The sequence below is a fragment of the Anthonomus grandis genome, chromosome 10, assembly GCF_022605725.1.
Source record: "Anthonomus grandis grandis chromosome 10, icAntGran1.3, whole genome shotgun sequence".
In the NCBI taxonomy this organism is placed as follows: Eukaryota; Metazoa; Arthropoda; class Insecta; order Coleoptera; family Curculionidae; genus Anthonomus; species Anthonomus grandis.
The window spans coordinates 4,493,357-4,519,019 of NC_065555.1; the positions used below are offsets into that span (position 1 = coordinate 4,493,357).

Below are 25,663 nucleotides of genomic sequence, written 5' to 3' on the forward strand. Positions count from 1 at the left end.
GAATACATGAAATATCACTTTAAATGCCTGGAAAACAGAAAATAATACTCCAAAAGCCTGGAATAGAACAAAAATTAGCTCAAGAGCCTGGAAGACATGAAATATCGGTTCAAATCCCTGGAAACAAAAAAATCCTCCAAATGCCTGGAATAAAGAAAAAATTAATCTAAAAGTCTCGAAGACACCAAATATCACTTTAAATCTCAGGAAAGGACAAAAAATACATTAAAATATTAAGGAAAATTGAAGTTAAATTCTTGGAATAAAATTAGAAATAAGTGCAAGAGATAAGCATAAAAAACACTGCAAATATCTGCAAAATATGAAAAACAAATTTATCCGAAAAATTGACCTAAAATCCCTAGAATAACCTTATAAAATGGTTCCCAAGAGTCCGAAAAGACAAATTCAAATACTAAACCTTGAGCGATTAACAGTACATACACATACGTACACTTCTTATTTGCATGAATTTCAACCGGAAAAGCCCATTTATTAAATAAAAACGTCTTTTTCCAAGAAGGAAAATTAACCCAGACCCTCTATTGTTAAAGTCCAGCACCAAAAAACCAAAACATACCTCCCAAATCCAGACTCGAACTCAAACTGCCCCCAGTTTTCGGCGGAATCGGGGGCGGATTGTCTCCCACCGTATTCGAATTCGTGGAGCTCCTCTGGTCTTCGCTAATATTTAACTCGGCGACGTTGTGCCTCAACTCGAACTCCTCGTACGGATTATGATTGTTAAAGTTATTCAAACTCGAACCGGTTTCGTTCATGCTAATCCCGGAGTCCCTCAGGTCTTTGTTGTCCACTGGCACGCAACCGGACGTCACCAAATCACTCTCTGATACCGAGGGAATCGTTCCGGTTCTGGCATCGTCCAATGGCAAATAATCGCCGCTGTTGCATACTGCTGTGGCCGATTTTTTTTGTCCCCGTTTCGGTACGTTCGGAGGCATTTCGTTGGGTAAAGACTGCACCCTTTTGTCCGGTGCTAAAACAAACAAAAAATGTACAATGAATACAATACAATACAATAATATATTAAGGAATTCTTTACAAAATACAATTCTAAATTCTTTTAATCTATTTGCATTTTTTATTGCATCTAGATATTTAAATATCTGTATGTGCAAATCTATTCGTCAATAGTTTCACGCATTTCACAATAAATCAATTCTGACTAAACTTCTAAAAATAAGGAAATTAAACTAGTTTCTACTTCCCTTCTTACACTAATACCAACATTTTTAATTTGTGAATTACTTTTAGAATATGGTTTTGGACAATCAGAAAAGGTTTGACTTTAGTCTTATATGTACCACCCTACATAACTATACCATAACACCACTTTCTTCCAGTGTATAGGAATTTATAACCTAAATAGCGAATTTTTGATGCTACACAATTGATACGGAGGGATCGTTTAAAGTGGTCAAGCTATTCTTTCATTTTGATAAACCCAGATTTTATCATCAGCATAAACAAACTTTATATTAAGAAAGAAATGAATAGATGTTATAAAGAGGATAGGTCCAAGTCTGCGTTGCCAATTACATGATTTATTTTAGTGCTTTCGGTTCGGTCTAATAAATAACTATGAAAAATATCCCACACAATTCCTTACTGTTCTAAGATATCCAACAAGCACTGTGTGGAACACCTTGGCTATAAGTCGATAAACACAACAATTGTTTCGTCAATGTTATTTAAATTTTTGGGTATTTTAGATGTGACATCTACCCTCCAAGGAGGCATATTTTCAGAATGTCCTTTTCACAGAAAAATTCGACAAGTCTCTGTTTTAGTGCTTTTTCAAATACCTTTACTATATTACTGACAGTTTTTTGTCTACAGGTCCCGACTCATGTATTACATCTCCAACATAATTATAATATTGTGAATAGAAAAGTAGAAACAGTACAAAATATTATATATGGGAAAAAATTATTGATTTTGGATTGAGTTAGTAGTAGTTCGAGGTCAAAATATATCCAGAAACCATGTTAATAAATTATGTAATTTTAGTCAGTTGGGTCCACTTGTATTTTAAAGGCAAAGAAAGGTCTTTGGAATAAATTGCTGCTTAATTCCAGGCACTTGGAGTTGATTTTTTCTTTAAAGCTAAAGAGAATATAGAAAACATTGTTTTATATATTAATTATAACTGACTGCCTGGACTAAATTATTGCTTTATTCCAGGCAATCGGGGTTGAGCTGTAATTTGAGAAACGTCCAGAAATCATGTTAATTAATTATGTATTCCAGGCAGTTGGATCCAGTTGTAATATTGATTGGTATTTTAGAGGCAAAGAAGGGTGCCTGGAATAAATTGTTTCTTTATTCCAAGCACTTGGGATTGAATTCTTCTTTGAGGGTAAAAATGATCCAGAAATCAGGTTAAAAGTGCGCAAAACTGTAGGAAATTGACTGCCTGGACTAAATTATTGCTTAATTCCAAGCAATCGGGGTTGAACTGCAATTTGGGGATGAGAAACATCCAGAAATAAATTATTTAGTCCAGGCAGTTGGTTTCAGTTGCATTTTAAAGACAAAGAAGGGTGCCTGGAATAAATTGTTTCTTTATTCCAGGCACCGGGATTGAATTCTTCTTTGAGGGTAAAAATGATCCAGAAATCAGGTTAAAAGTGCCCAAAACTGTAGGAAATTGACTGCCTGGACTAAATTATTGCTTTATTCGAAGCAATCGGGTTTGAACTGTAATTTGGGGATGAGAAACATCCAGAAATAAATTATTTAGTCCAGGCAGTTGGTTTCAGTTGCATTTTAAAGACAAAGAAGGGTGCCTGGAATAAATTGTTTCTTTATTCCAGGCACTTGGGATTGAATTCTTCTTTGTGGGTAAAAATGATCCAGAAATAAATTATTTATTCCAGGCAGTTGGTTTCAGTTGCATTTTAAAGACAAAGAAGGGTGCCTGGAATAAATTGTTTCTTTATTCCAGGCACTTGGGGTTGAATTCTTCTTTGAGGGTGAAAATGATCCAGAAATCAGGTTAAAAGTGCCCAAAACTGTAGGAAATTGACTGCCTGGACTAAATTATTGCTTTATTCCAAGTAATCGGGTTGAACTGCAATTTGGGGATGAGAAACATCCAGAAATAAATTATTTAGTCCAGGCAGTTGGTTTCAGTTGCATTTTAAAGACAAAGAAGGGCGGCCTGAATGAATTGTTTCTTTACCCTTAGGCATTTGGGAGGTGAAGAAGCACTGTTGAAGTTTTAAAATGAGATGCAACTTTGCCACTTTGAAACATTACATTAACAATGTATGTCAAGGGTAGCGTTATATTCAAACGACATGATTTTAATCATTGCACTAATATTCCAACGTTTTCTGGCCAGCTATTGGTCTTTAAAGTATCTCACCTTCAGCCATGGGCTGAACATGTTTCTGAACATAGAGCAGTTCAAACTATTAATTAGGATAGTAATTTCTAACTCTGTTCTGACATTTATGTATTACTTGTTACAGAAGGTTACCGTTGTCATTTCATTGGACTGAAATGCTGATCTGATGAGTCAGTCTGGTATAGTCCCCGGTATAGTGTATAGATTAGATATAATTAACTTATCAAAATGTTCTTTAGCACTTCTTTCCATTTAATTGCACAATGTTTAATAACGTAGGCTCTTTTCTGATCTGTGTGTAACATTATGATCCATAATCAATTTTATTTCTTAAGCAGTTTAAGTGGTATGACAACATGACTTATGTCATAATTTACTAAAATGCCCCCTGATGCATAAAACATATTTTTCAACTTAAAAAAAATATCTACATTAGTAGTAAAGTTATTGAAAAAAAAATTAATCACTTTAGATGCTCAATAAAAAGCCACTTTTACCGACCTGAAACTCGACATATTTCTTTAACTCGGAACAAATAAGAACATAAATAAGAAAAGAGTACTTACTGTGTGATCTGGGAGGTAAAGGAGGAGCCTCCTCGATACCGGAATCGGGCCAGGAATTTCTCAGTGGTGAGGTGCAATCGGTCGTGGGCGTCATGGACATGGCGTGTCTCAAAAGTCTCGGAGACGGCGGTTTCGTTAAAGATCGCTCTCTTGAGTGAGTGGGTTTTGGCGGTAAGGGAATCTCACAAGAATCACAGTCCCTGTAAAGGTCCAGAGGGTGTTTTTCTTTTAATTATTTTGGTGCGAACAAAAAGTGCATTTCTTTGCCAATAATTTTATATATAAACCTTGCTTGTACCTTAAAAAGTTTATGAATTAGAAGTGGATTTGTCAAGCAAGATCCGAGGGACAAGTACTAGATTCATTTGAGGTTAGAAACGTGGCTTTCAGTTAATAATTCGGGTAGTGAAGGCCATTTTGGTAGGAGTAATCCTAATTTTCTTAAGTAATATTTACTATTCTTGAATGTTTTTGGGACATAATAAGAATACTAATAAAAAGGATGTTTTTTCCTAACAATTTGATATCAGGATGTTTCTTTTACCTCCAAAACTCTCTGGTCTATAGGCAATTAATTACTGTAATGAAATTTTATTATTTGTCGGACATTTTTGGGGACCACTTCGGAATCAATTCAAATATTTCCACAATTTTTGTACACTAACAAAAAAGAGTTCCCACGATTGATTTAAAGGTAGAAACGCAATTCTCGGTTAAAAATTTGAGTAACTACTGCACAAAGATGCAGTTTGAATTTCCTTCTTATTTCCCCTATAATCACTGTAAACATATGTACAGTTCAAACCCTATTTTATAAGCGTTAAAAGTCCACAGTCCTTTTTCTGAGATTTGTTTAAATCCCCTTAAAATTCGAATGTTCACTTATTAAAGCCCCATAAAACAATGCTTGCCTTGACTTCATTGAGGGCAAACTGGAACAGCTGTACTCCAAATGGCACCGCGTCGGGGTCCTCAAGTCCGAAAAACTGGTATTATTAAAACCCTGAGATCTCGGTCGGCATTCCCTTTGGGGTATGGGGGGCGCCGTGGTGCCACCGCCTGCCCCCATCGGTAACGATAAATTATCCCTACTTAGTACCGGCCTATCACATCCATTCTCCTAAAAAAAAAAAAAAACAAAACGATACTACAATTATATTTTACAATTTATATAACGTTATGGCTTATCTAAGTTAGCATAAACAATGCCTAATTGATAGCATTGACACCAGAGTTTGGTTTACATAACTCGTTCCACTGTTACTAACTTGATATGTTATGGAGATTATCTGTTTAATGCTTTTGGTAAGGGTTCATGAGTTGATGCTGTTTATACGGATTTTTCGAAGGCATTCGACAGAGTTAATCATGCGCTTCTACTGCAAAGCTGTAAGCTTTGCCAGTAGAAGGCCAAGGGATATCTATTGGGTAGATCGCAATGTATACGGCTTAATAACTTCCTATCTAGCAGCTTTTCTGTATCATCGCTTCATATGTGGGTCCGTTGCTTTATACAATCTTTGTTAATGATATAGGATTATTTGTAAGTAATTGTGATTTTTTATTATTCGCTGATGATTTAAAATTGTTTTTGTTTATTAATTCAAATGTTCAATGTCAATTGTTACAGGATGACTTGCATAATCTTTGTGAATGGTGCAACCTTAATGGTTTAAATTTAAATGTTCCCAAGTGTTATTCAATAACTTTTGGAAGGATTCGCAATCTTACATTGTTCGATTATACTATAGGTTCCACTATTTAAAAAAGATTCTAAGTTGACTTTTGTGTCTCATGCTGAAAAATTAGTTGTAATTTATAACTAGATGCAGTCAAGAGTTCTCATGCTCTGTCTATAAAGTTTTGTACTGTTCGTTAGTTCGTTCTAGTTTGGAGTATGCTAGTCTCCATTTTATAAATCGCATATTGAAAATTTTGAGAAACTCCAAAATAAATTCTCAAGAAATCGTTCTTTTAAACTTAAGGTTCCATTAGCTAATGGTGATACTGATTACAAGTCGATCATGCTAGTTCTTTCTTTGGACCCACTTGAGTTAGGGCGTAATAATTCAGACTTGTGTTTTATTTTTAAATTAATATCTGGCATGACTGATTGTAATTATCTTTTAAATAGGCTGAATTTTCGGATGCAAAAATTGACTAGACTCTTCTATGTAGATTTTGATAGGAGTTCTTATGGACAGCACAATCCTATAACTAGAATGCAATGTTCTTTCGATAGGTATAGTCTTGACTTGCAGGTTTCTTTTAGCAGTTTTAGGAGTTCTCTCAAATTAATTAGTGACTCGTGACTTTAACAGGTTTCTTTAAATTAATTTGTAACATTGATTTATGTCTTACTATTATCTAGCTTAAGTTGTATTAATACTAGTATCTTTTGTATTATTTTATTTCTGTAAAATTGGCGGATACCGTTAATAAATAAATAAATAAATGAACTATACGTACACAACAACAAGTGTGGCATTGAACTAAAAGCTAGTTAGAAATTAATGACTAAGGTTAAGTTTCTTAATAAATTAGTGTTTTATCAACAGGATTTCTTAAAGCTATATTGATTCTAGCATTATTTAGCCTAATATCCTGAAGTGATATGGGTGTATATCATTTTAAATACACCATAGTGTGATTGGACTTTTGTAGTTTATGAATAATCTTAAAAATTAATTTTAATATTATTGTTTTTTCATTAGTCTAGGAAAATTCATTGATATAGAAATTGGTCTGTAGTTTATTTTAGAATCCTGATTTATATATTGGGTATTCTTGGGATATTTTGAGCTCAGGAGCAAATATACCAATGCTAACACATTTATTGATCAGTTGTACCAATATATTGTAACGAAATTCAGGAACACACTTTTATTGGCAACTTCAAACACTTGTCACAAAATGTCACGAAACAGGTCCCTTTGAGTTCCCATGGAACAATTTAGTAATGTTTAGAATTTTCTTCATTGTTTTTGCGGAAAGAGACCAATAATTTCAGGAGAATACTGACAGTCAAAGCAAGCAAGTCTAGAAAATGTATAATACAAGGTTTTACAATAATATAACCTAACTTGAGGCCACAATGGGGCTCTGAAACAAGATGAAGTACTAAAACTAGACACTATAGATGAATATTAAATAAATCCTACTAATCAACTTTTAACTACAAAATACAAATAAAATAGTACGAAAACTAGGAGCATAATTTACGTATTTACATAATAATATGTATAATGCGTTCTTTTATATTCATTAAATCAAAAATCCCAATTTTTTATCATGGCCCAATTTGTTGTCTCAATTTTTTTTTCAGGTTTAGTATTATCCCGTTTAGTGCATTGTAATCTGTAGGTTCAAAAATTGCAGCATTATCACATTCAATTTTAATAATCCTTTTAATTATATTTAAATTTCTGGTTTCATTTTGTCTATCCTTTAAACTATTTGGCATTTTTTAGGGTCACTTACAATTTCGCCATCAATTTTAATTTCATTTATATTGTGATAACCCGGGTCTTTATTTGCAAATGTATTTATTAAATTTCATTGAGTTTTTGAATTTTTCCAGCGTTTATTTTTGAAAATAACGATTTTTCAGTAATTTGATCTTGCCATAAGTCTTCTTAACTCCATTTTAAGCAAATTATTATTGAGAAATTATTTATACTTTTTATAAGCTAATTCGTTCTTCCTAATTAGGTTTATTAAATCTGGTGCAATTCACTTGTTATTTTGGAAACATTTTATATTTTCTATCGTAGATTCCTGTTCTAAAAGATTAATATTCATATCACCGAATATTATACTCTCAAACTCAAGCTTACCCAGGAACTCATTGTCGGAAAAAACGGAGGTCTATATAAATGGCACTTATTTATACATATCCAGTTACAAGAATCATTTAGATTACTACACACTATGTTTTATATAAATGTTAGCAACACCTCCTCTGGATTCTTTACATGAGTGTACTGCGCTATATCCACCTACATAATAGCATTGTTTCATACATTTTGAATATTATAATAAACTATTTTAAGAGTATTTGGGGTTTTATTTACTTTTTTTAGATCTTTCAAGCTTTTTAACAATTCCACCCTATTATTATCATCCTTAGGGCAATCAATTTTTCCATTATTTAGCTATAAATACTTTTTTAAATACATAGACCTAAATTTCAATTTTGAGTGTTTTCTTTTTGGCCCTTAGCCATGTTTTTTCTCCTCTTCATTGTGAAAACTGATTGTATTCTGATTGGGGATGTATTGTTTTCCTTACAAATTCCCAATCTTTATATTTAATTTTGTTTCATTTATACATATTAAGTTTATTTTTACTCCAAGTTGACAACTATTGCGTCTTAGTTTTCATTTTCTTTATATGGAATAACTTGGATTATAACATTGATATTTAAATTATATTGATCATAATTATTTAGCTCTTGCCTAATGTCTTGAATCTCCTCTTAAAGTTTTTCATTAATTTTTATTTATTCTTCATATTTTTGGAATAACTAGATAAATTTATCGTAAATCAAGTTTAGTTTTTCCATAATATCCCCTATTGCATACTTATCATCTTTTTTTTGGAATTTTGTATCTTGTTTCTGCATTATTCGCATATCTACTACACCTCAATCTTTTTTCATCAGCATATTCTGTGAAACCAATTTTCATATACATCACAACTCAGAGCTGGCTCACTATCTTCCACTAATTATTTACATAATATACTACAGTCTTTCGCCATCATTTTTTGCTTTTGTCCTTGTTCAGGAATAATGTCCGATCCGGCAATCGTTTGCTGACTATATTACATGAAATACAATTAGTTACATTCAAGTGTAGATATATCTAGAATTTTTGAGCACTTTGTTTACAAAAATCTGTATGTAAACACAACTTGTTGCAACGTTTCTATATAGCGTATGATAATTACTTTATAAAAAAATAACTCTTACCGATTGTTTAATGTAAACGGTCTCATATTCGGTGCTGGTGTGGTGTTCCAGCAGATGCCCGTAGTTCCCGCTCGAGTTTGAGGACCGATTGCTGCTCCCGTTGTCTTGGGCGCGTTTTTCCAATGGAACCGGAGGCAGCGGTGCACTAAGGGACAACAACGTATGATAAATTAACTGTTTAACAGTGGAATTTTAAACGCTTACTGCATAATGCTGCTGGGCGTATGCTGATTTAGGGATCCCAGGCTTTCTCTTAGTTGCCAGAATCTTTCGATGAGTCTTTGGTGTAACGGCTGCACGCTAGAGGAGGCCAGTTTGCCGTGCAGGTACAAGCCTTCTTCGATTACCTGAGGAGTTTTTTTTTTGGAATTGATATGAATTACGTCATTATATAAGTAAATAAGAACCATGCACACTTTAATCAACAATAACGACACCCAACGTCAATTCTGCGGAAATTGGAATTGGATCACAATAAGACGATTAACATAAAAAAAGGATTTTGCGACGCAAAAAAGGCATTATAACAAACATACAGTCGGAGATCCAAAGTAAACTTGATGAGAACTATAGCGTCGATAGGCCTAATTGGTGTAAGTGAAAATTAATATGAGAATACTGATAATGAAATTATGTGAAAAATTGTTAGTTACAATGACTTAAATATAAGTAACAATAATTTAAGGTATCGCGTAAAACAAACGATAACAATAAAAGATTCAATTTAAGTCTTGAGGTGTATGGGGTTACATATAATAATGAATCAATAAAAAATAAATATTGGGTGGACCGATGTTCGGCATTGTAACGAATATGATATAAATTTATAAAAATAATTATATAATTTTAATATGTAGTAACTAGTCTCCGTCTGATTTTACCAATTTTAACTTAATTTCTACCCTTGACTTCATGATCATGTAGTGTGTTGTTCCGTGCTTCTTTTTTCGTTCTTTTTATTAGTGAATACACAAGTGGATCTGATGATGCCGTAATAGTATGGGCGAAACACGTGTAATCCTTTGACGTTAATTTAGTAAATTTGAGACCTGTGACTTAGAATTTACTTCATTACTATTTAATGTAATGAATTTGAGAAAAGATAGATCATTTCTTGGAAAATGATATAATTTGACGGTTTAAATATTGTCAATTTGGACAATGCAAGGATAAGAATACATGCCCTAAGTCTAGTGAGGAACACTATTAAGATTTTAAAAAGTTATGTAAATAAATGTTTTATGAGAAATATGGAGTCTCTCTAAACGTTGATCATGTAACCTGGGATAGAACTAATTGTAAAACCCTTGAAAAAGGTGGAAATACACAAAAAAAGGTCATTTATTAATAGCAACTACATGCTTTTCTTAGCCAAGTTTAGCAAAAGTTTTTCTTAGCAAAGCCACATATTTTTCTTAATGATTGGCAACCTACGTGTGAATTATAAATGGAGGGTCAAACATGAAAAAAAACAGAAAAATGTCTCACTAATAGTAGAAGAATTCGAAGGGGTTAGGGCTTTCTTAAGAAGTAATATCAAGTATTCGTTAAAAAGTGTAGAGTATATACAAAATTGTGTATTTGTCCATTGCAGTTTCGTAGTGTAAAATTAGGTATTTGTATATAATTCATTCATATCATCCGCCTCAATATGAAAATGCAAAATTTATCGATTTTTTGAATAGTTACTTTGATCAGGTTTGAGGGTGTTAACACAATCAGGGGAGACTTTGATTTTGATTTATTAAAACCGTCATTTTACCGTGACCAAATTTTGTCCCGCACTCAAATGGATTTACCCAAATTGTAGATGCTGCGAGGCGGATCATAGATAAGAACACTATTTTAATTAGTGTAGCATTTAAATTGCATGGGTCACCTAAAATAAGCGACCATAACATCATTTCTATCCAACTCAATCAAAAAACAGAATGAAAACTCTAATATAGTTATATACCATAGATACATGAAGGCTTATAATGATGACCATTTATAAAATTAATTATTTAATAATGAATGGAACAATGACGGTGGGAATATTAATGTTTTGCCTAAAACATTTAAAAAAATTAATTCTTGGAAAAGATTCTTTACTACCCCAAGAAATGAAGTTTGAAAATCGATTATGATCGAATCAGTTGACAATTGCAAATATTTTATTGACAGCTTCGTGAAACTATTAAAACCATTCTTGAGTGTACCTCCAATACGGTGATTTATTATTTTTTGAACAAATCTGAATGGCTATGTCCTGAACAATATAATAGAAGATATGAAAATGGTTGGTGGTCAGGGAATTAAAAAAAAAAGTGTAATGTCATTGGTAATTGTCCGCTTGATGTTACAAATACGCTTTTTTCAATAGGACAGTTTCCTGAAGTATTAAAATAATAAACTGTGCCAAAACTGCAACATACTTGTCTCTATAACGAGTTTAGGCCTACTAATAATGTGGTATGAGTATATGAAAAAGCATTAGAATTGGTTGTAAAAAAGCAAGTACAAAAACACTGCGTCAATTAAATTTTTAACCGAAATCTGTTTGGTTTCTGTGAATTCAGGTGAATTAGACGTAATTAACATATGTGAGATTTTTTCAAAGAACTGAAGAGGGAGAATTGTATTTTTGCTGTGTTTCTTGATTCTAAAAGGTCTTTTGAGACAGTGGATATACGAGGGTGGTCCCAGAAGTACCCGGCCTGACCTAGAGATATCGGTAGTAGTTTGAAAAATATCAGTGTATTAGAAAGTATACAATCTATAAAGCACATGTTTCAAGTTTGAAGACGCCACGTTGTTTAGTATTTGTTTGGCAGCCATCAATAGTGAACGTTTTCAGTGAATTTGTGAAAATGGAGAAAATTGGTCATCGTTATGTGATACAGTACTTTTATTTGAAAGGCCTCAGCCCAACTAATATATAAGGGTGCCGCATCTGCTCACACTCGAGCAAAAACAGTGTCATGAAGATGTTTCAATTGAGTGTTTAGCGAAATTTAATAGCAACAAAGCAGAATTTTTGCATCTCTTCATAACCATGGATGAAACATGGGTCCATCACTTCACACCTGAGACAAAAGAACAATGGACTCAAAAGGGAGTACCGACTCGAAAGAAGGCGAAAATCGTTTCATCTGCAGGCAAGGTCATGGCGTCGGTTTTTTGGGATGCGCGAGGGATCATTTTCATTGACTATCTTGAAAAAGGTACAACTATCAACGGCGAGTATTATGCGAACTTATTGCAACGTTTGAGCGAAGAAATCAAGCAAAAACGGCCGCATTTGGTTAAGAAGAAAGTGTTGTTTCATCAAGACAATGCACCAGCTCACAAATCCGTTATTGCAGTGGCCAAAATTAACGAATTAAAGTTTGAATTGCTACCTCATGCACCCTATTCGCCAGATTTAGCCCCCTCAGATTATTTTCTGTTTTCAAACTTAAAAACTGGTTCAGTGGTCAAAGATTTTCCAACGATGAAGAAGTGATGTCTGCAGTTAATGGCTATTTCGAAGCGCAAGACAGTTCTTATTATAAAAAGGATATCGAACTTATAAAACATCGCTGGGGAAAGTGTATAGAGCTGAAAGGAGATTATGTCGTAAATACCCTATTAAAAAAGGTTTTGGAAAAAACGTTTTAGACCGGTTTAAATCATATTCAAGCAACATACATAAAAAAGTTAAATTTCAAAATAGTGCCAGAGAGATTTTACTTTATAATAACTTATATGAATGTTTGCAAAGTGGAATTGTTCGCTGCTAAGGTATATTTGACTGCAAAGAAAATTATTATTGGGGAATATATATTTTATATATCAACATGAGCCGATGGTACCTCAGCAGTACGATTGTTGATATTTTGCCAATAAGGAATTTAAGTGTGTTGTCTATATATTAGAGTATTTTGTTCAAGTGTGTCACTCCTTTTGCTAAATAAAAATGTTATTATTATTAGCGCACGTAGACTCACAAGCACATAGAGGCATGGACAATTCCATAATGTAATAATCATGAACTTACCCTTGTGGCGTTTAATATGAGCTCCTGCAGAGTATTCGCGTAGCACTTGTGCTCCGGATACAATTTTGAGAATTCTTTGGTGAAAAAGGCCTGCTGATATTTACTGAGTCCTCCCTAAATAAACAAACTCTTAAACTTAAAAAACTTTTCTCCCATATATGGTGTTTCCCACCTGTACATTGGCATCAATAATCCCTTGCAGCCGCATAGTAAACGGATTCAAATTCCTCTTCGGTTCCTGGGTGTAAATGCTTATAAGTTGCCTCAACTCGTTCTCGACGTTTTGCATGGTCTCGCAGGCAAATTGTACCGGCGGAATCTCTTCGGTTTGTCGATCGGTCACTTCGAACCAACGTAAAATACCCGGTAGAGGCGAGGCTATTTCTAAAACGGTCCGTTCTATCCATAAAGTCTAAAAATATTAGGGAAGGGAAATCGTAAGGAAATATTGCGAGTTATGGATCAAATTGCCTTGATTTCGTTCTCCTTATCGATGATGCCCTTGTGGACCGGTCGATCGCACTGGAACTTTTTTACGTCGTTGTAGTGGTAAAACCTGGAGATTTTCTCTGGAATGTCGGTGGCCATTGTGATGGGGGTCGTCTCCGGGATCGGTTTTACGTTACATATTTGAATGTCTGATGTGTTAAGGAGAAATTTTAAGATATTTCCGTAATAAGCATAAGTTGGAAGCATAAGTAGGTCTTCCCGAGTTCGTGACTATTATCAATCGTTTAGCTACAGACATAACGGGAATATCTGATAGATCTGTATTTAGTTATGGTAAATGTATACCGGGTGGCACAGCAACCATGTAACAGGCTCTCACTTTTTGAGTTAAATTTTGTATATGTGTATAAGCTATGATTCTGCTCAATTTACATTAAAAAATACATTTCTTTATCTACCAGTATCTGGAAACAACCACAACTTTCTTATTTTTTTATAGAACCCGTTTATATTTTTTTAGATTGTCCACTGCGCACTAAAATTCTCTTTTTAGCGACATATCACAAGTTGACATTTAATTGACAAGTCACAGTTAAAACAGTTATGAATGTAAATCACCTAAATGGCTATGGATACCGCGTTAGTAATTATTTTAGCTAAGTGTGTTGGTATTTAGAAATTGTAGACATGCATCTATTTAAGTACCTTTTTTTTAGGTTGTCATTAATCAAAAAGTATTTTTACTTGAATGTTATTTATTTTATTATAGGATAGAAACTGAAACATTTTATTTAATAGAGTGTATTTAATTGTACTCTACTATAACATTAAAAAATAATTTAAATTTATCGTCTAAAATAAGGGAACTAATTTATTATAACTATTATAACAGTTTATAAGCTTGAGAATATTTAAACGCAAATTACAGGTAATGCTCTTAATTGGTTTAACTTGAAAAATTACTGTCAAATACCTCCAAATTAGCTAATAAAAGCGATTCGCGCTTTTAAATTCGAAAGCCTACTAACTGGGATTTAAAAATAAAATGGAAATTATTATACTCTATTTTTAGACGATGATTTAAAATTATATTATATTTATAAAAATGTTATAATAGAATATAATTAAATGCGTTTCATGTATATTAAATAAAATGTTTCAGTTTCTATCCTAGTGTTTAAAATATCTAAAGAAATAGAAAACGCCATTTGCTAAAAAAATAACATTCAAGTGAAAACAATTAATGGTTATTGACAACCAAAAAAAAATAATGGTGATTCAATAAATGTTTGTTCATAGTTTCTAAATACCAGCTACAACAATTGCTAACGCTATGTATGGCTAAGTTTGTCATTGATTGGGTGTCCTGGTCTATATAAATATATATTAATTGCAATTCTTCATTAAAATCTACAAACTTATATTTCGTATTATGGTTAAGAGGAGGGTACCCTTTTTTAAATTTATCTTTAAACATTTCTATATTACTTATTGGTCTTAATTCAATTGCCTCGTCAGGCGTTTTTAACAGTTCAACAACTACAGTTATTTGATTGTTGCGCTATATTATTTGTTCATTCCTTGCAACTTATTCGATTCAACATTCATACTCTCACATTTGCTCATTACTTTTAACCCATTCGACTCTATCCTGATACGCGACAATGCATTAGCTGTGACATTTTCAACTCCTCTTACATACTCTACAACGAAATCATACTCTTCTAATGCTAACCTAAACTTAGTTAGTCTACTCGAAGGATTGGTCATGTTAAAGAGATAAACCAAAGGTCTATGGTCTGTCTTAGCTATGGAGCTATCTAGATGATTTACATAAAATCAGCATTAACTGTCACTTGTCAATTAAATGTCAACTTGTGATATGTTTCTGAAATGAGAATTTCAATGCCCAGCGAACAGCTTATAAAAATATACAGGGTCCCATAAAAAAAGAAAGTTGAGGTAACGGAGTTCGGTTTAACCAGAAGGTAAAACAAATCATTATTCTATGTAAATTAAGCAGAACCATGGCTTATGCACATATACAAAAATTTGAAAAAAAAAATGAGAATCTGTTATATGGCTGCGGTGGTCTATTTAAAGATAAAACATATCAATCAACTGATGTTTTTGAAGAGGCAGGAGAGTTTTAAAATTTAACATACTATTTATAAAAATTCAGTGCTAATACTTCTATGCTGTACTAAAATTAAGAAAATAGACCTCAGGTACTTATAGCAACAAGATATTCCTTTCCTTTGCCTAAAATAAACTCTCTGCTATATAAATCTATGTAGGTTTATGTAGCACCAAAAATTTACAACATTACGTGTATTGAATTTAGAAAAAAACCTATTTCAAAATTAAGTCTTGGACTCTCCTAACAAGTCTTGAGCAATTGCTTTCTTAAATTAAAGATTTTTAATCGCTTTTCTTTGCTTTCTAATTTTTTTATGTTTATCGTTTTTCGCTTTTACGTTAATGTAATTAGAATATATCAGTTGCTATTATTAGCTTGTAAGTTTAATACTGTTTAAACACTTATTTTGTCCGAACTAGAAACATGCATACTTTTTGAATGGAAACACACACAAACTTACAAGTTCATGGTTTGTTTCCAATTAACTGCTTGGTAAAATTAATTCTCAAATAAATAGTATTTTAACCTAACTGTCGTGAATAAAAACCTAGTTCCACCATTCGATTACTTGGGTAAAAAATGAGCGCCACGACATTTTCTCTTATATCTCAGACACCTCATACACACACAATATTTGGCACACAATTCCTTGAATGTACCCAAACTCCCAACCAATTTCCTCTCATATATAACAATCAAATAAAACACATACTCAGTATATAGCACACATATACTGGGTATAGCCCTTGTTGCTATACATTAACATTTCTTTCACAGCATTGTGGTAAAGCAGCTCTTTTATTATCTTTATATTATGCCAATTTCCATTCCTTTATGCGATATAGGATTCTGAACTGGGGACTGAGTCCTCTAGCTTCTATTTCTTATTCAGAACTATGCAATCAAGATCATTAGTAATATTAAATTTACAAACTCGTACAGGAATAAAATCCTTACATTGATTGGAGTTTACATCGTTGAAATAAGTACTTATGTTTATAAAAATAAACCAATTTTTCAAGCAAATAGATCTGTCCAGGTAGGTATATAATACTCGTAGGCGAGACGTTTTATTGCTACATGTTCACCAAACATCATTTTATCAGAAAAATATTATTATTTACAATGCTTGTAAGATTTATAATCACTTGCATCATAACAGAATATAATTATTAAAAGGCTCTAAAGCTTTCTCGATGAGTTTTTTGACTAAAGTTTTCAGCAGCAAATGTTTGTATTGTAAATTGGAACTCTAAATAATGTATATAATCAACAAAAATCCCTAAAAACTTAGAGCAGTCTGTTATACTTATGGATTCTCCACTTAGTGACACATTACTTCTTATGATTTATTGCTACTGAAACTTAAACATTATGGATTTGAAGATATAAGTCAGCAGTTACTTTGCAGGTAGAATACAACAAACTTTCTCAAAACATGCCTGGTGTCTTAAACATAAAACATGAAGTTCCCCAGAGATCGATCCTGGGACCCTCCTTTTTCTAATTTATATAAATGACAGAATCATCTGTTGACAATTATCTTGTGCTCTCTTAAAATCTCAATAATTTGTGTTTAAGTATTTAAGTTTAGCATAATAAGTGAGAAGTGTAAGGATGATTGTTTTGTAGAAAATGTGACTATTTTTATTAGTTTTAATATTAGATTTTGACATTTTCTTCAGTTAAAGCACTGTATTTTTGTATATGTACTTTGTACTAAGGTAATATAAAAATTATTATTATATTCACATAAAAAGGATACATTGTCCGTCGGAATTGATAATACTGTCGTCGGGCGGTGTGTTTTTCATTAAAATTTGAGCGGAAGGAAACTCGGTTTGCAGCCTTTGGGTGAACGCGCCTATCCGCTCGTATTCCAAACCTCTATAAACGAATTGCTTATTCTAAAATAATAAAAAAAAACAAATTTAAACTCACATTTTTCACAATAAAACCCCCCTTGAAAATACCTTACCCGGACAAACAGCGGAAAACTCAACCCGTAAAACCCCACCCTGAAATACTCGGGCTCGGGCCTCAATTGCGTGAGAATGTTATCGTAGAATTTCGCTTGGAACACCAGAATATCGCTGAGCTGCTTATAGTCGAAGAAAAGGTTCTCGTAGAGGTTCGCCAGCTCTTTTAAGAGCGGAATTCCTTTTTCCCAGCACTAAAAAATTATCATGAAACTTATATAAGGAAAAATAGTACCGAAGTAACAAATATCGATAATTGTGACAAATCAATCAATCTTAAATACATTTTCTTTTTATCTGGTTGACTATGCTGATACTGTTTCTACACTGTTCTCTTCTACTGTGTTTTTTTTTATTGTACCCTTTATTTTACATATGATTAACGAATGTATTAACAGTAAGTACTTTCCCAGATGCTAAAAAGAAGTCTTTGAAATGTCCTTGTCAATAGAATTTAGTCAGTTTAGATCTTGCACAAATTATGGATTCTTAAATTCGTAATTTTTTTAATAGCAATGATATTTTACCATTTAAGCAACGTGGATTCAGAACAAATTATAGTTGTACTTCGGCAATGACAGACGTTAATGATGACGGAACTCGGGTTCGGGATACTGGTAAAAATCTCTGCACTGATGTTGTTGTTGACTACATTAAAATCTTTGATTTCGTTAGACATTCAACTTTAAAGTCACTATTCTAATATACTAGATTTTCTTACGATTTAATTGCCTCTGATTTGAGTAATTGCATTCAGCGTGTTTAAAGGTACTAGAATTTTTTTTTTTAATTTCCAGGCTTTCTTTTCCAAAATTTCTATTATATTTTTCTAATTTGGTCAGCATTTCTAGGCAGAATACATAATTGTCAGCCAGTAATATTTATTATTATATATCCTGGTAAAGTACCAAAAAGTACAAAAACTGTATAGATGTATACAGTTTTTAATTTTTTTTTTAAATTTAAACTGGTTTTTGGTCAAAACGTCCAGGCAATATTGTTGTATTTGTAAGCAGTTTTTCTCCAGTTTTCAACCATTTCATTTTTCTTAAGCTCCCCTTGTATTCAATAATTTCCAGGCACTATTTTCTTATTTCCAGACAGTTTTTTGTTGCAAATTTCTATTTTAAATTCTAGAATAAAAACCTCTAGAGAGTTTTTATACCAAAGTTTCTAGGTGGGATATTTTTTATTAGTTTTTTTAAATTAAAATTTATAGCCATTTATTTTTCTAATTTTCCGCCATTCAAGTTATTAAGATTAAAAATGCAGCATCTTTTTTTGAAATTTACAAGTTTTTACTCATAATTTTAAGCATCCATTTTTTTTTCTAACATATCCAGATCTTTTTTTGTTCATAATTGCAAGCAATATTTCCAGGCATTATGCTTTTTGCTTGGTCAAAATTTCCAGACTTTTCTTTTTCGAAATTTCCATGCAGTATTGTTTTCAAAATTTATAAAGTTTGAAGTTAAAATTGTTGTTTTTAATTATTTACATGGCTAGATTTCATTTTCGATTGAAGCACTGTTCCCATTATTTTTATGCTGACCATACGCAATTATATTATTCGTTTTTACCATGTTAGTTTAAATTAGCCGACAATAAGATTAATTCGGACTTGCAAGCTATTTATGATGTTTCCTCAAAATGAGAATGTTGATGAATAATTGTAAAAAAAATGACAACATTCTTCCATGCAGTTGAGTTTGACTCAACTGCCTGGAACCTTGTTTTAATTTTTGTTTTAATGCAGGAGAAACCGCTTTTCTTATGTTATCTTACATGAAGAATCGAAAAATTGCTAATTTCCCGACATTCAAAAAAAAAATTAAAATATCTTTCCGCCCTTTCTTTATTAGAAAATATCTTTTAGAAATGTTGTACAATAGTTAAATTTAAGAAGAAATACTATTTATATTTCGAAGCATAACGCGGCGTCCTACGTGAGCGGTAATCCGCGGCCGCGCGCGGTCGACGGCAAACGCGGCCAGGCTGTCCTACTTGCAAATGCACGCCGCGCGTTTTGTTTCGCAGTTTTCGAGATGTCGTGGAACAAGACGCGCGCGATTCTTTTAACTGAGAGCACTTACTATCAAAAAATTCTAAAATTGCGTAAAAAAAGGCTCAACAAAAGACACAAGACGAATACCATATTTTTGGAAAGAGCTAAATACGGCGAATTTCATCATTTGTATGGAAAATTAAGGTCTTGCCCAAGTGGTCCAGCTTTTTTTCGCGGTTATAGCAGAGTGTTACCTTAAACTTTTGACTACATTGTAAAAGCAATCACCTCCGAATTGAAACATTTTGAAACCAATTTTGAACGCCCTATTTCAGTTTCAGAGAGGTTAATGCTAACTTTGAGGTAAGCCAAATACAAACTTTATTTTATTAACAAAGTATTATACATGATGAACACAATTTAAAAATATTATAGGAAGTTATCACTTTGAAATCCTTGGTACTGTTGATATCCAGACGTCGATGCCTGTGGATTTTCGAAAGGTGAGATAGGTCCAGAGAAGCAGGTTGACTTGTTTGAAGCAGGTGATTGTGCATTTGAAGGATATGAAGGTTGGTGATAAGATGAGACGGATGCTGGATTTGTATTATAGGGATGTCGATTGTTCTGTACTTTCCATAATTCCGCAACCAAAAGATTCTGAACCTAGCTTCTAAAAAATAATTTATTCAAAGACAGTTGCCTTACGTGAGGAAGAAGCGATTTGAAAAAATTTATATCTTCATCATCATCATCATTTTTTTCTAATAAGGCAACCTTTTTAGCTTCTAATCATAAAAATTCCTCATCTAGGTTCCCTTCGTTTTTTGCTGGTGTCTTTCGCTTCCGTTGTATTACTATAGGAGTAATTGGGGTGTCTAATCCCGGTAATGCATTTTTCAAGTCATCATTTGGTTGTTGTCGGGGCACACGTGTAACTCGTTTTGTTGCTGGTTGTGAAGAAACAGTTCTTATCTGTGGTAGTTCGTCATCATCAACTTCTTCTTCATTAGATTTTGCTTGTGAAGACTGTGATAATATATCGTGTTCAGTTTCACGTTCCTGGGACAACTCGTCAGCATGAGAGCTATTTCCAGAATCTCCTATATTTCCTTCTGTCACCTTAGGTGTTAATATGTGTTTCAAAAACAGCATTGCTTCAAAATGACACCATGTGCCGCTGTACCGAAAGGCGTTTTCTCCTTCTCCTTGTCTCCGGATCGGGATTTGGGTATTTTGTTTAGCTCTTTTTTAAATCTGTCCCTTATATTCTTCCATTTATTTTTTACCACTTCTTCTAAAACAACAAAATAGTATTTTAAAATTTTATTTAGATATTTAGCAACTGGGATGCAATTCAGACAACTTCAATATTCCTTCAGGATATCTAAGACTGCCGTAGCTACTATTATATTTGAAGTGTGCAAAACAATTTGGAAAACGCTGGTACAGAAGCACATGCCTCAACCCACAACAGAAGACTTTAAAAATATTGCTACTGATTTTTGGACACGGTGGCAGTTTCCAAATTGCATCGTATGTTTCCAAAATCTGGATCAATGTACTATTGTTACAATTTTTTTTTTTCAATTGGTCTGCTAGCACTGACAGATGGGAACTATAAATTAATTGAGAGTGACCAGAAGAAAGTACCTGGTTCAACCATTGCTGCACCCTACGTATTTCTCGGTGTTGAAGCTTTTCCCCTTACGGAATATTTAATGAGACCATTCCCATGGGCACAATTACAAGGGGAGGAAAATGACATATTCAACTACAGACTTTGCCGTGCTAGGATGGTAGTAGAGTGCTCATTTGGAGCAGTTACGTCCAAGTTTAGAATACCTACTAGAAAAAGCAATCGAAACAAATGTCGAAAACGCTGTGCATATAGTTAAAGCAATAACTTTATTGCATAATATCATTAAAGACCTTGAAGGCATATCTGAAGTGGATTTGGTCAATTATAAAAGGGTTGCGATCGATAGAAAAAATTGTATGAGACCCAGCAGAAGGCATAATGCATCATCAAGGGATGCCATATTGGCCAGAATGAAATTTTGCAGATTTTTCACACTTCGCCCCCTTAAATCATGAATAGCATTCTTTTAGTTGGCCTTTCTTAACTTCTTTTCAATAAATAAATATTTAGTTCAGTCTTATTGTGTTTATTTCTTTTACTTTCTTTATGATTATCAGCTAGTTTTATTTATAATTTTTCTTCAATTCAATTTACTTTAAAAAAAAAAAATCAATTTCAATACTCCCTATTGAAAATAAAAACTTAATTTTAATTGTAGCTAGAGGAAAAAAATTAACTTCAACAGGGTGGTCCAGTTTAAAGTGTTTAAAGGTCATTAATTTTAATATGTGACAGAGAATTGATATTAAACGTTTTTGAGAAAAAAATTTAATGAAATTATTTATTTTTAAATTGTTTATCACGTATTAAAATTAATGACGTTTAAACTGGACCACCCTGTATGTACACACAAGATTTTGTTTCATTATGTAAAAACAAAAAATGGATTGTTTTTTAATCTTTTTTTTATAATATAAATCAGAACATGCGAATATATTTCAAAATACTTACTTGTTTCCTGGAGATCTGCTGCAACTCGTGACCATTCTCGATCCACCAGCAGTCTTTTATGGTAATGTTTATGTTTCATGTTCCAAAGAACACGGGTATTTTTTACATTACTTAATAATAACTCGTAAAATGTCTCAGACCTGATGAATACACAAAACCTGACCGGCAGAAACTGGGAGCGGCGACGCGGAAATATCAAATATTTTGACCGACTGTGCCGCCTCAAAGTCGCTGGGACCGTGCGTGCCGCGCGGTAGTTCCTACATTCCAATATGAACACATTATTTTAATATTACCGCGTCGACCGCGGATTACCGTTCACGTAGGACGCCGCGTTAAACACAGTTATTTAAGCGATAATTTTCTTAAAATTTTGCATAAATTATAAATTTAGACTAGGAATTAATAGGATATAAATTGAGGGCTTAAGATTATTCTTGGATTATTCATCGCAGTTTTTTTTAATTGCTTTTCGCTAGTGACTTTTTTGTAAATTAAAAAAAAAAATATATCTTTTTAAGTATGTGTCAATTGTTTGCATTATAGACTGTAAGATTTGAGACTTCGAACCTCTTCAAATCATTAGATTTATATTACAAGCTTTTAAAAGCAATTTAATTAATTAGTGAAACTAACGGAGGGCGATAATATTAATTTATTTGTTTAAACTCACCTTGCCCTTATCGAAATAATTAATAATTTTCTTATAAAGTAACTCCTTCACTTGACACTCGGTATGATTGGGATAATTCGGGTCGGCCACTATCTGATTATTGTTCCAGCTAAGTTGATCCGCGTAAAGTTTCATGGTAAACGCCGCCTCCGTGTAGTTTTCCGCCGACAGATGGAGGTCGTGCAACTTATAGATGTACCGCAAGTACATCTCTTTGCGGTTAAATTCGTTTTTGTAAAAGTTCTAATAATAAAGTGAGTTTAAAGAGGATTAGATATATTGCGTTGGACTTACAAGTAAATTAAACGTGCAGCTCATCCTTTTATCTCTGTTCTCGTCACCCTGTATCACATTTCTATAATCTAATAGTCTTTCCAGCAGTCTTGTGATTGAGCTTATGAATGCGGCTCCGCTCTCCTTCCAGGCGGGGTCTTCCGATTGAACTCGGTCTAATAATCTAAAATTATGTTCAGTTAAAATATTTATAAAGGGGTACACAATCAGGTTATCTTCCTAAAAGGGTTTTCTATATTTAAAAGCTACTTACACTGTACTAAGGTGTTCCCTTTAAAAGGCAGCCAAAAAAAAATATAGAAAGTAATGGTTTATATAACTAAAACTGTTTAGGTCTAAACTAGAAAAGTAAAATCTAATACTAAATTAGAGGGAAAAAAGTCAACTTCTATATTTATATTCACATCTTACTTCTATAGTAACTTAAAGGACAGATGTCCCTATGCTAAACACATACTTGCTCTAATATAAGAAAAAAAGGAATTTCTTTAATTTGATTCTATTCAGAATCAGCAAAAACCCTTTTGTTATGTCAATAAGAAATTATCCTGCTTTACTTAAAGAGTTTGTATCAATTTAAATACAATTTGCCGAATATTATTAAATCAATGCAATGTGGAATCTCTTGTTTCTTTACAACTAGATTACTGTAACATTTAACACGTTAACTGCCACGTGAATCAAGTGTGTCTCACAGGTAGCATATTAGTTTATGCCACGTGAATCAGCCGTGATTCACAGGAAAACTATTGTAATTATGCCTGTAGCTCGCCGGTGATTCTCAGTAGCCATATAAATCAATGGTAATTTAAAAAGCGTGGCCTGGCGTATTAAATGTAAGACATTTTAGAAGCTCAAAGTACAGATTAGGTATACAAGGTACACGGTTTTTAAAAGCATAAAAATAATAATTATTCTTTTAAGCAGACATGACACTCGGTGAAACAAGTCACGCAGTAGTACTTATAGCACTGAATGCACTTCCATCTAGTTTGTGCAGCATTTTTAGCTGCCACAGACCTGCCCTTTTCTTGGGATATTTTGGAATAACAAAAGCAGCATCTTCGCCGGTTAGCAGTACCGATGTCTTCCAAAATATGTTTCACTCGATTTGCGTTTATTTGTGAATCTCTTCGCTCATTCTCAAGACGCTGCTGTTCTTCATTATAACTATCCATCTTTTCGAAAAAAAATCTAAAATTAGCTTGGAAAACAAGATTTGCGATAAAATCTTACCTTAGTCAATAATAAAGACCGCTAATAAACAAATATCAAAACACACTTTTTTCAAAACACAAGTTTTTAGTTCTTTACTGTTTGACTGATCACACATAAATGACGATAAACAACAAGAATAGGCTAGTTTTGTTTTGAATCAAGTATGATTCACGTGGTCTACTGTGCAATTTTCGTCAGCCAGGCCTTATGAGACACTTGATTCATGTTCAAAAACACAATTTTTGACAGGTATTGACAAGTAATTAATGTGTCATCATTTTTATTATTTTGGAAGTGAAACAAATAAAAAATAGCTTTTGGCTCGTGGGATAAAAAAAAATTGTATTGAGGCAGTTAACGTGTTAAATATAAATAACTATTTAGGTTTTTTTTGTCAATAACAGGCGAAAAACCGGCTCCCTTTTCATAATTATTTAAATGACTTTTTCACGTATATCAACAAATGTCTAAAATATAAATGTGCCTTAAATGATGTTTATTTGAGTAATGATCTACATAGTTTCGTCTCCCAATGTAGGCGAATTTCTCGAGTTATATATCGATTCTAGGTTAAAATGTGAATATTATACATATCCACAATATGCAATAAAATTTCTTCTGGCTGTTATGCTCTTCGTGTCGCTCTCAATAATTTAAACATTCCAGTTGCCAGAGCTTTATATTTTAGTTCCCTCTTTCCTATGGGGTGTGTGCACTTCTAGTACCTCTTGAATAAGCTTTTTATTTTACTAAAGAGGGTTATCAGATGTTTATTTAGGGTTGGTTCTCAAGACTTGTTGTTCCTTACTTCATACACACAAAAACTGTTACTTTGTGCTATATTTTTGCTTTATTAGAAACAGTCTGTCTTAATTTTACGAAGCATAATAGTAGACTTACTAGAGCAAGTTGTACTAACCATTCCTTTTATGTTCTAGGTCTGCACAAATTTAAAAAAAAATTAGTGCTATACAATAATAAGAAGATTTTCAATCGTCTACCTTTATCCATACGACAAATTAACTTCAGTTTGGCATTTTGGCTTTTTCTGTTAAGTAAGGGCTACGATTTTAGCCCCATTTTGGTTTGCAATTCGCATCTTTCCATTACTAGTATTTTATTTGCATGTGTTTAAATTAAGACAAATTATAATGGTTTTGTGGTACAATTGTAAATCCTCTTACTCCGATGTTTGTTTTACTGTTTTATATGACTGACTATTTTTAGCTTTATACTCTTTTGTTTAAAATGTAATATTTTAATTTTTATTATAGAACTAGTACTCTGTTAAGCTTTGTTAACAACAATATACAAATTTTGATAAAAAATTCACACCTGAAAGACGTGGCAACTATTCTGATCGAACTGTGAATAGATGA

The 25,663-nt window shown here is 32.8% G+C and overlaps 1 protein-coding gene across 4 annotated transcripts in view; it reads right to left on the reverse strand.

The window, feature by feature from the left end:
• The window catches only part of LOC126741483 (dedicator of cytokinesis protein 3), an 88,813-nt gene that overhangs the window by 4,276 nt on the left and 58,874 nt on the right, over positions 1 to 25,663 (reverse strand). For all 4 annotated transcript variants that reach the window (XM_050447901.1, XM_050447905.1, XM_050447904.1 and 1 more), the window contains 12 exons: positions 23,067 to 23,229; positions 22,773 to 23,015; positions 17,501 to 17,695; positions 17,288 to 17,429; positions 13,404 to 13,570; positions 13,105 to 13,344; positions 12,933 to 13,046; positions 9,116 to 9,258; positions 8,912 to 9,056; positions 4,851 to 5,059; positions 3,940 to 4,139; positions 581 to 997 (listed from right to left, as the gene is read on the reverse strand). In XM_050447901.1, coding sequence (XP_050303858.1) covers positions 581 to 997; positions 3,940 to 4,139; positions 4,851 to 5,059; positions 8,912 to 9,056; positions 9,116 to 9,258; positions 12,933 to 13,046; positions 13,105 to 13,344; positions 13,404 to 13,570; positions 17,288 to 17,429; positions 17,501 to 17,695; positions 22,773 to 23,015; positions 23,067 to 23,229 — 2,378 coding nt within the window. The remainder of the gene's footprint in view (positions 1 to 580; positions 998 to 3,939; positions 4,140 to 4,850; positions 5,060 to 8,911; positions 9,057 to 9,115; positions 9,259 to 12,932; positions 13,047 to 13,104; positions 13,345 to 13,403; positions 13,571 to 17,287; positions 17,430 to 17,500; positions 17,696 to 22,772; positions 23,016 to 23,066; positions 23,230 to 25,663) is intronic.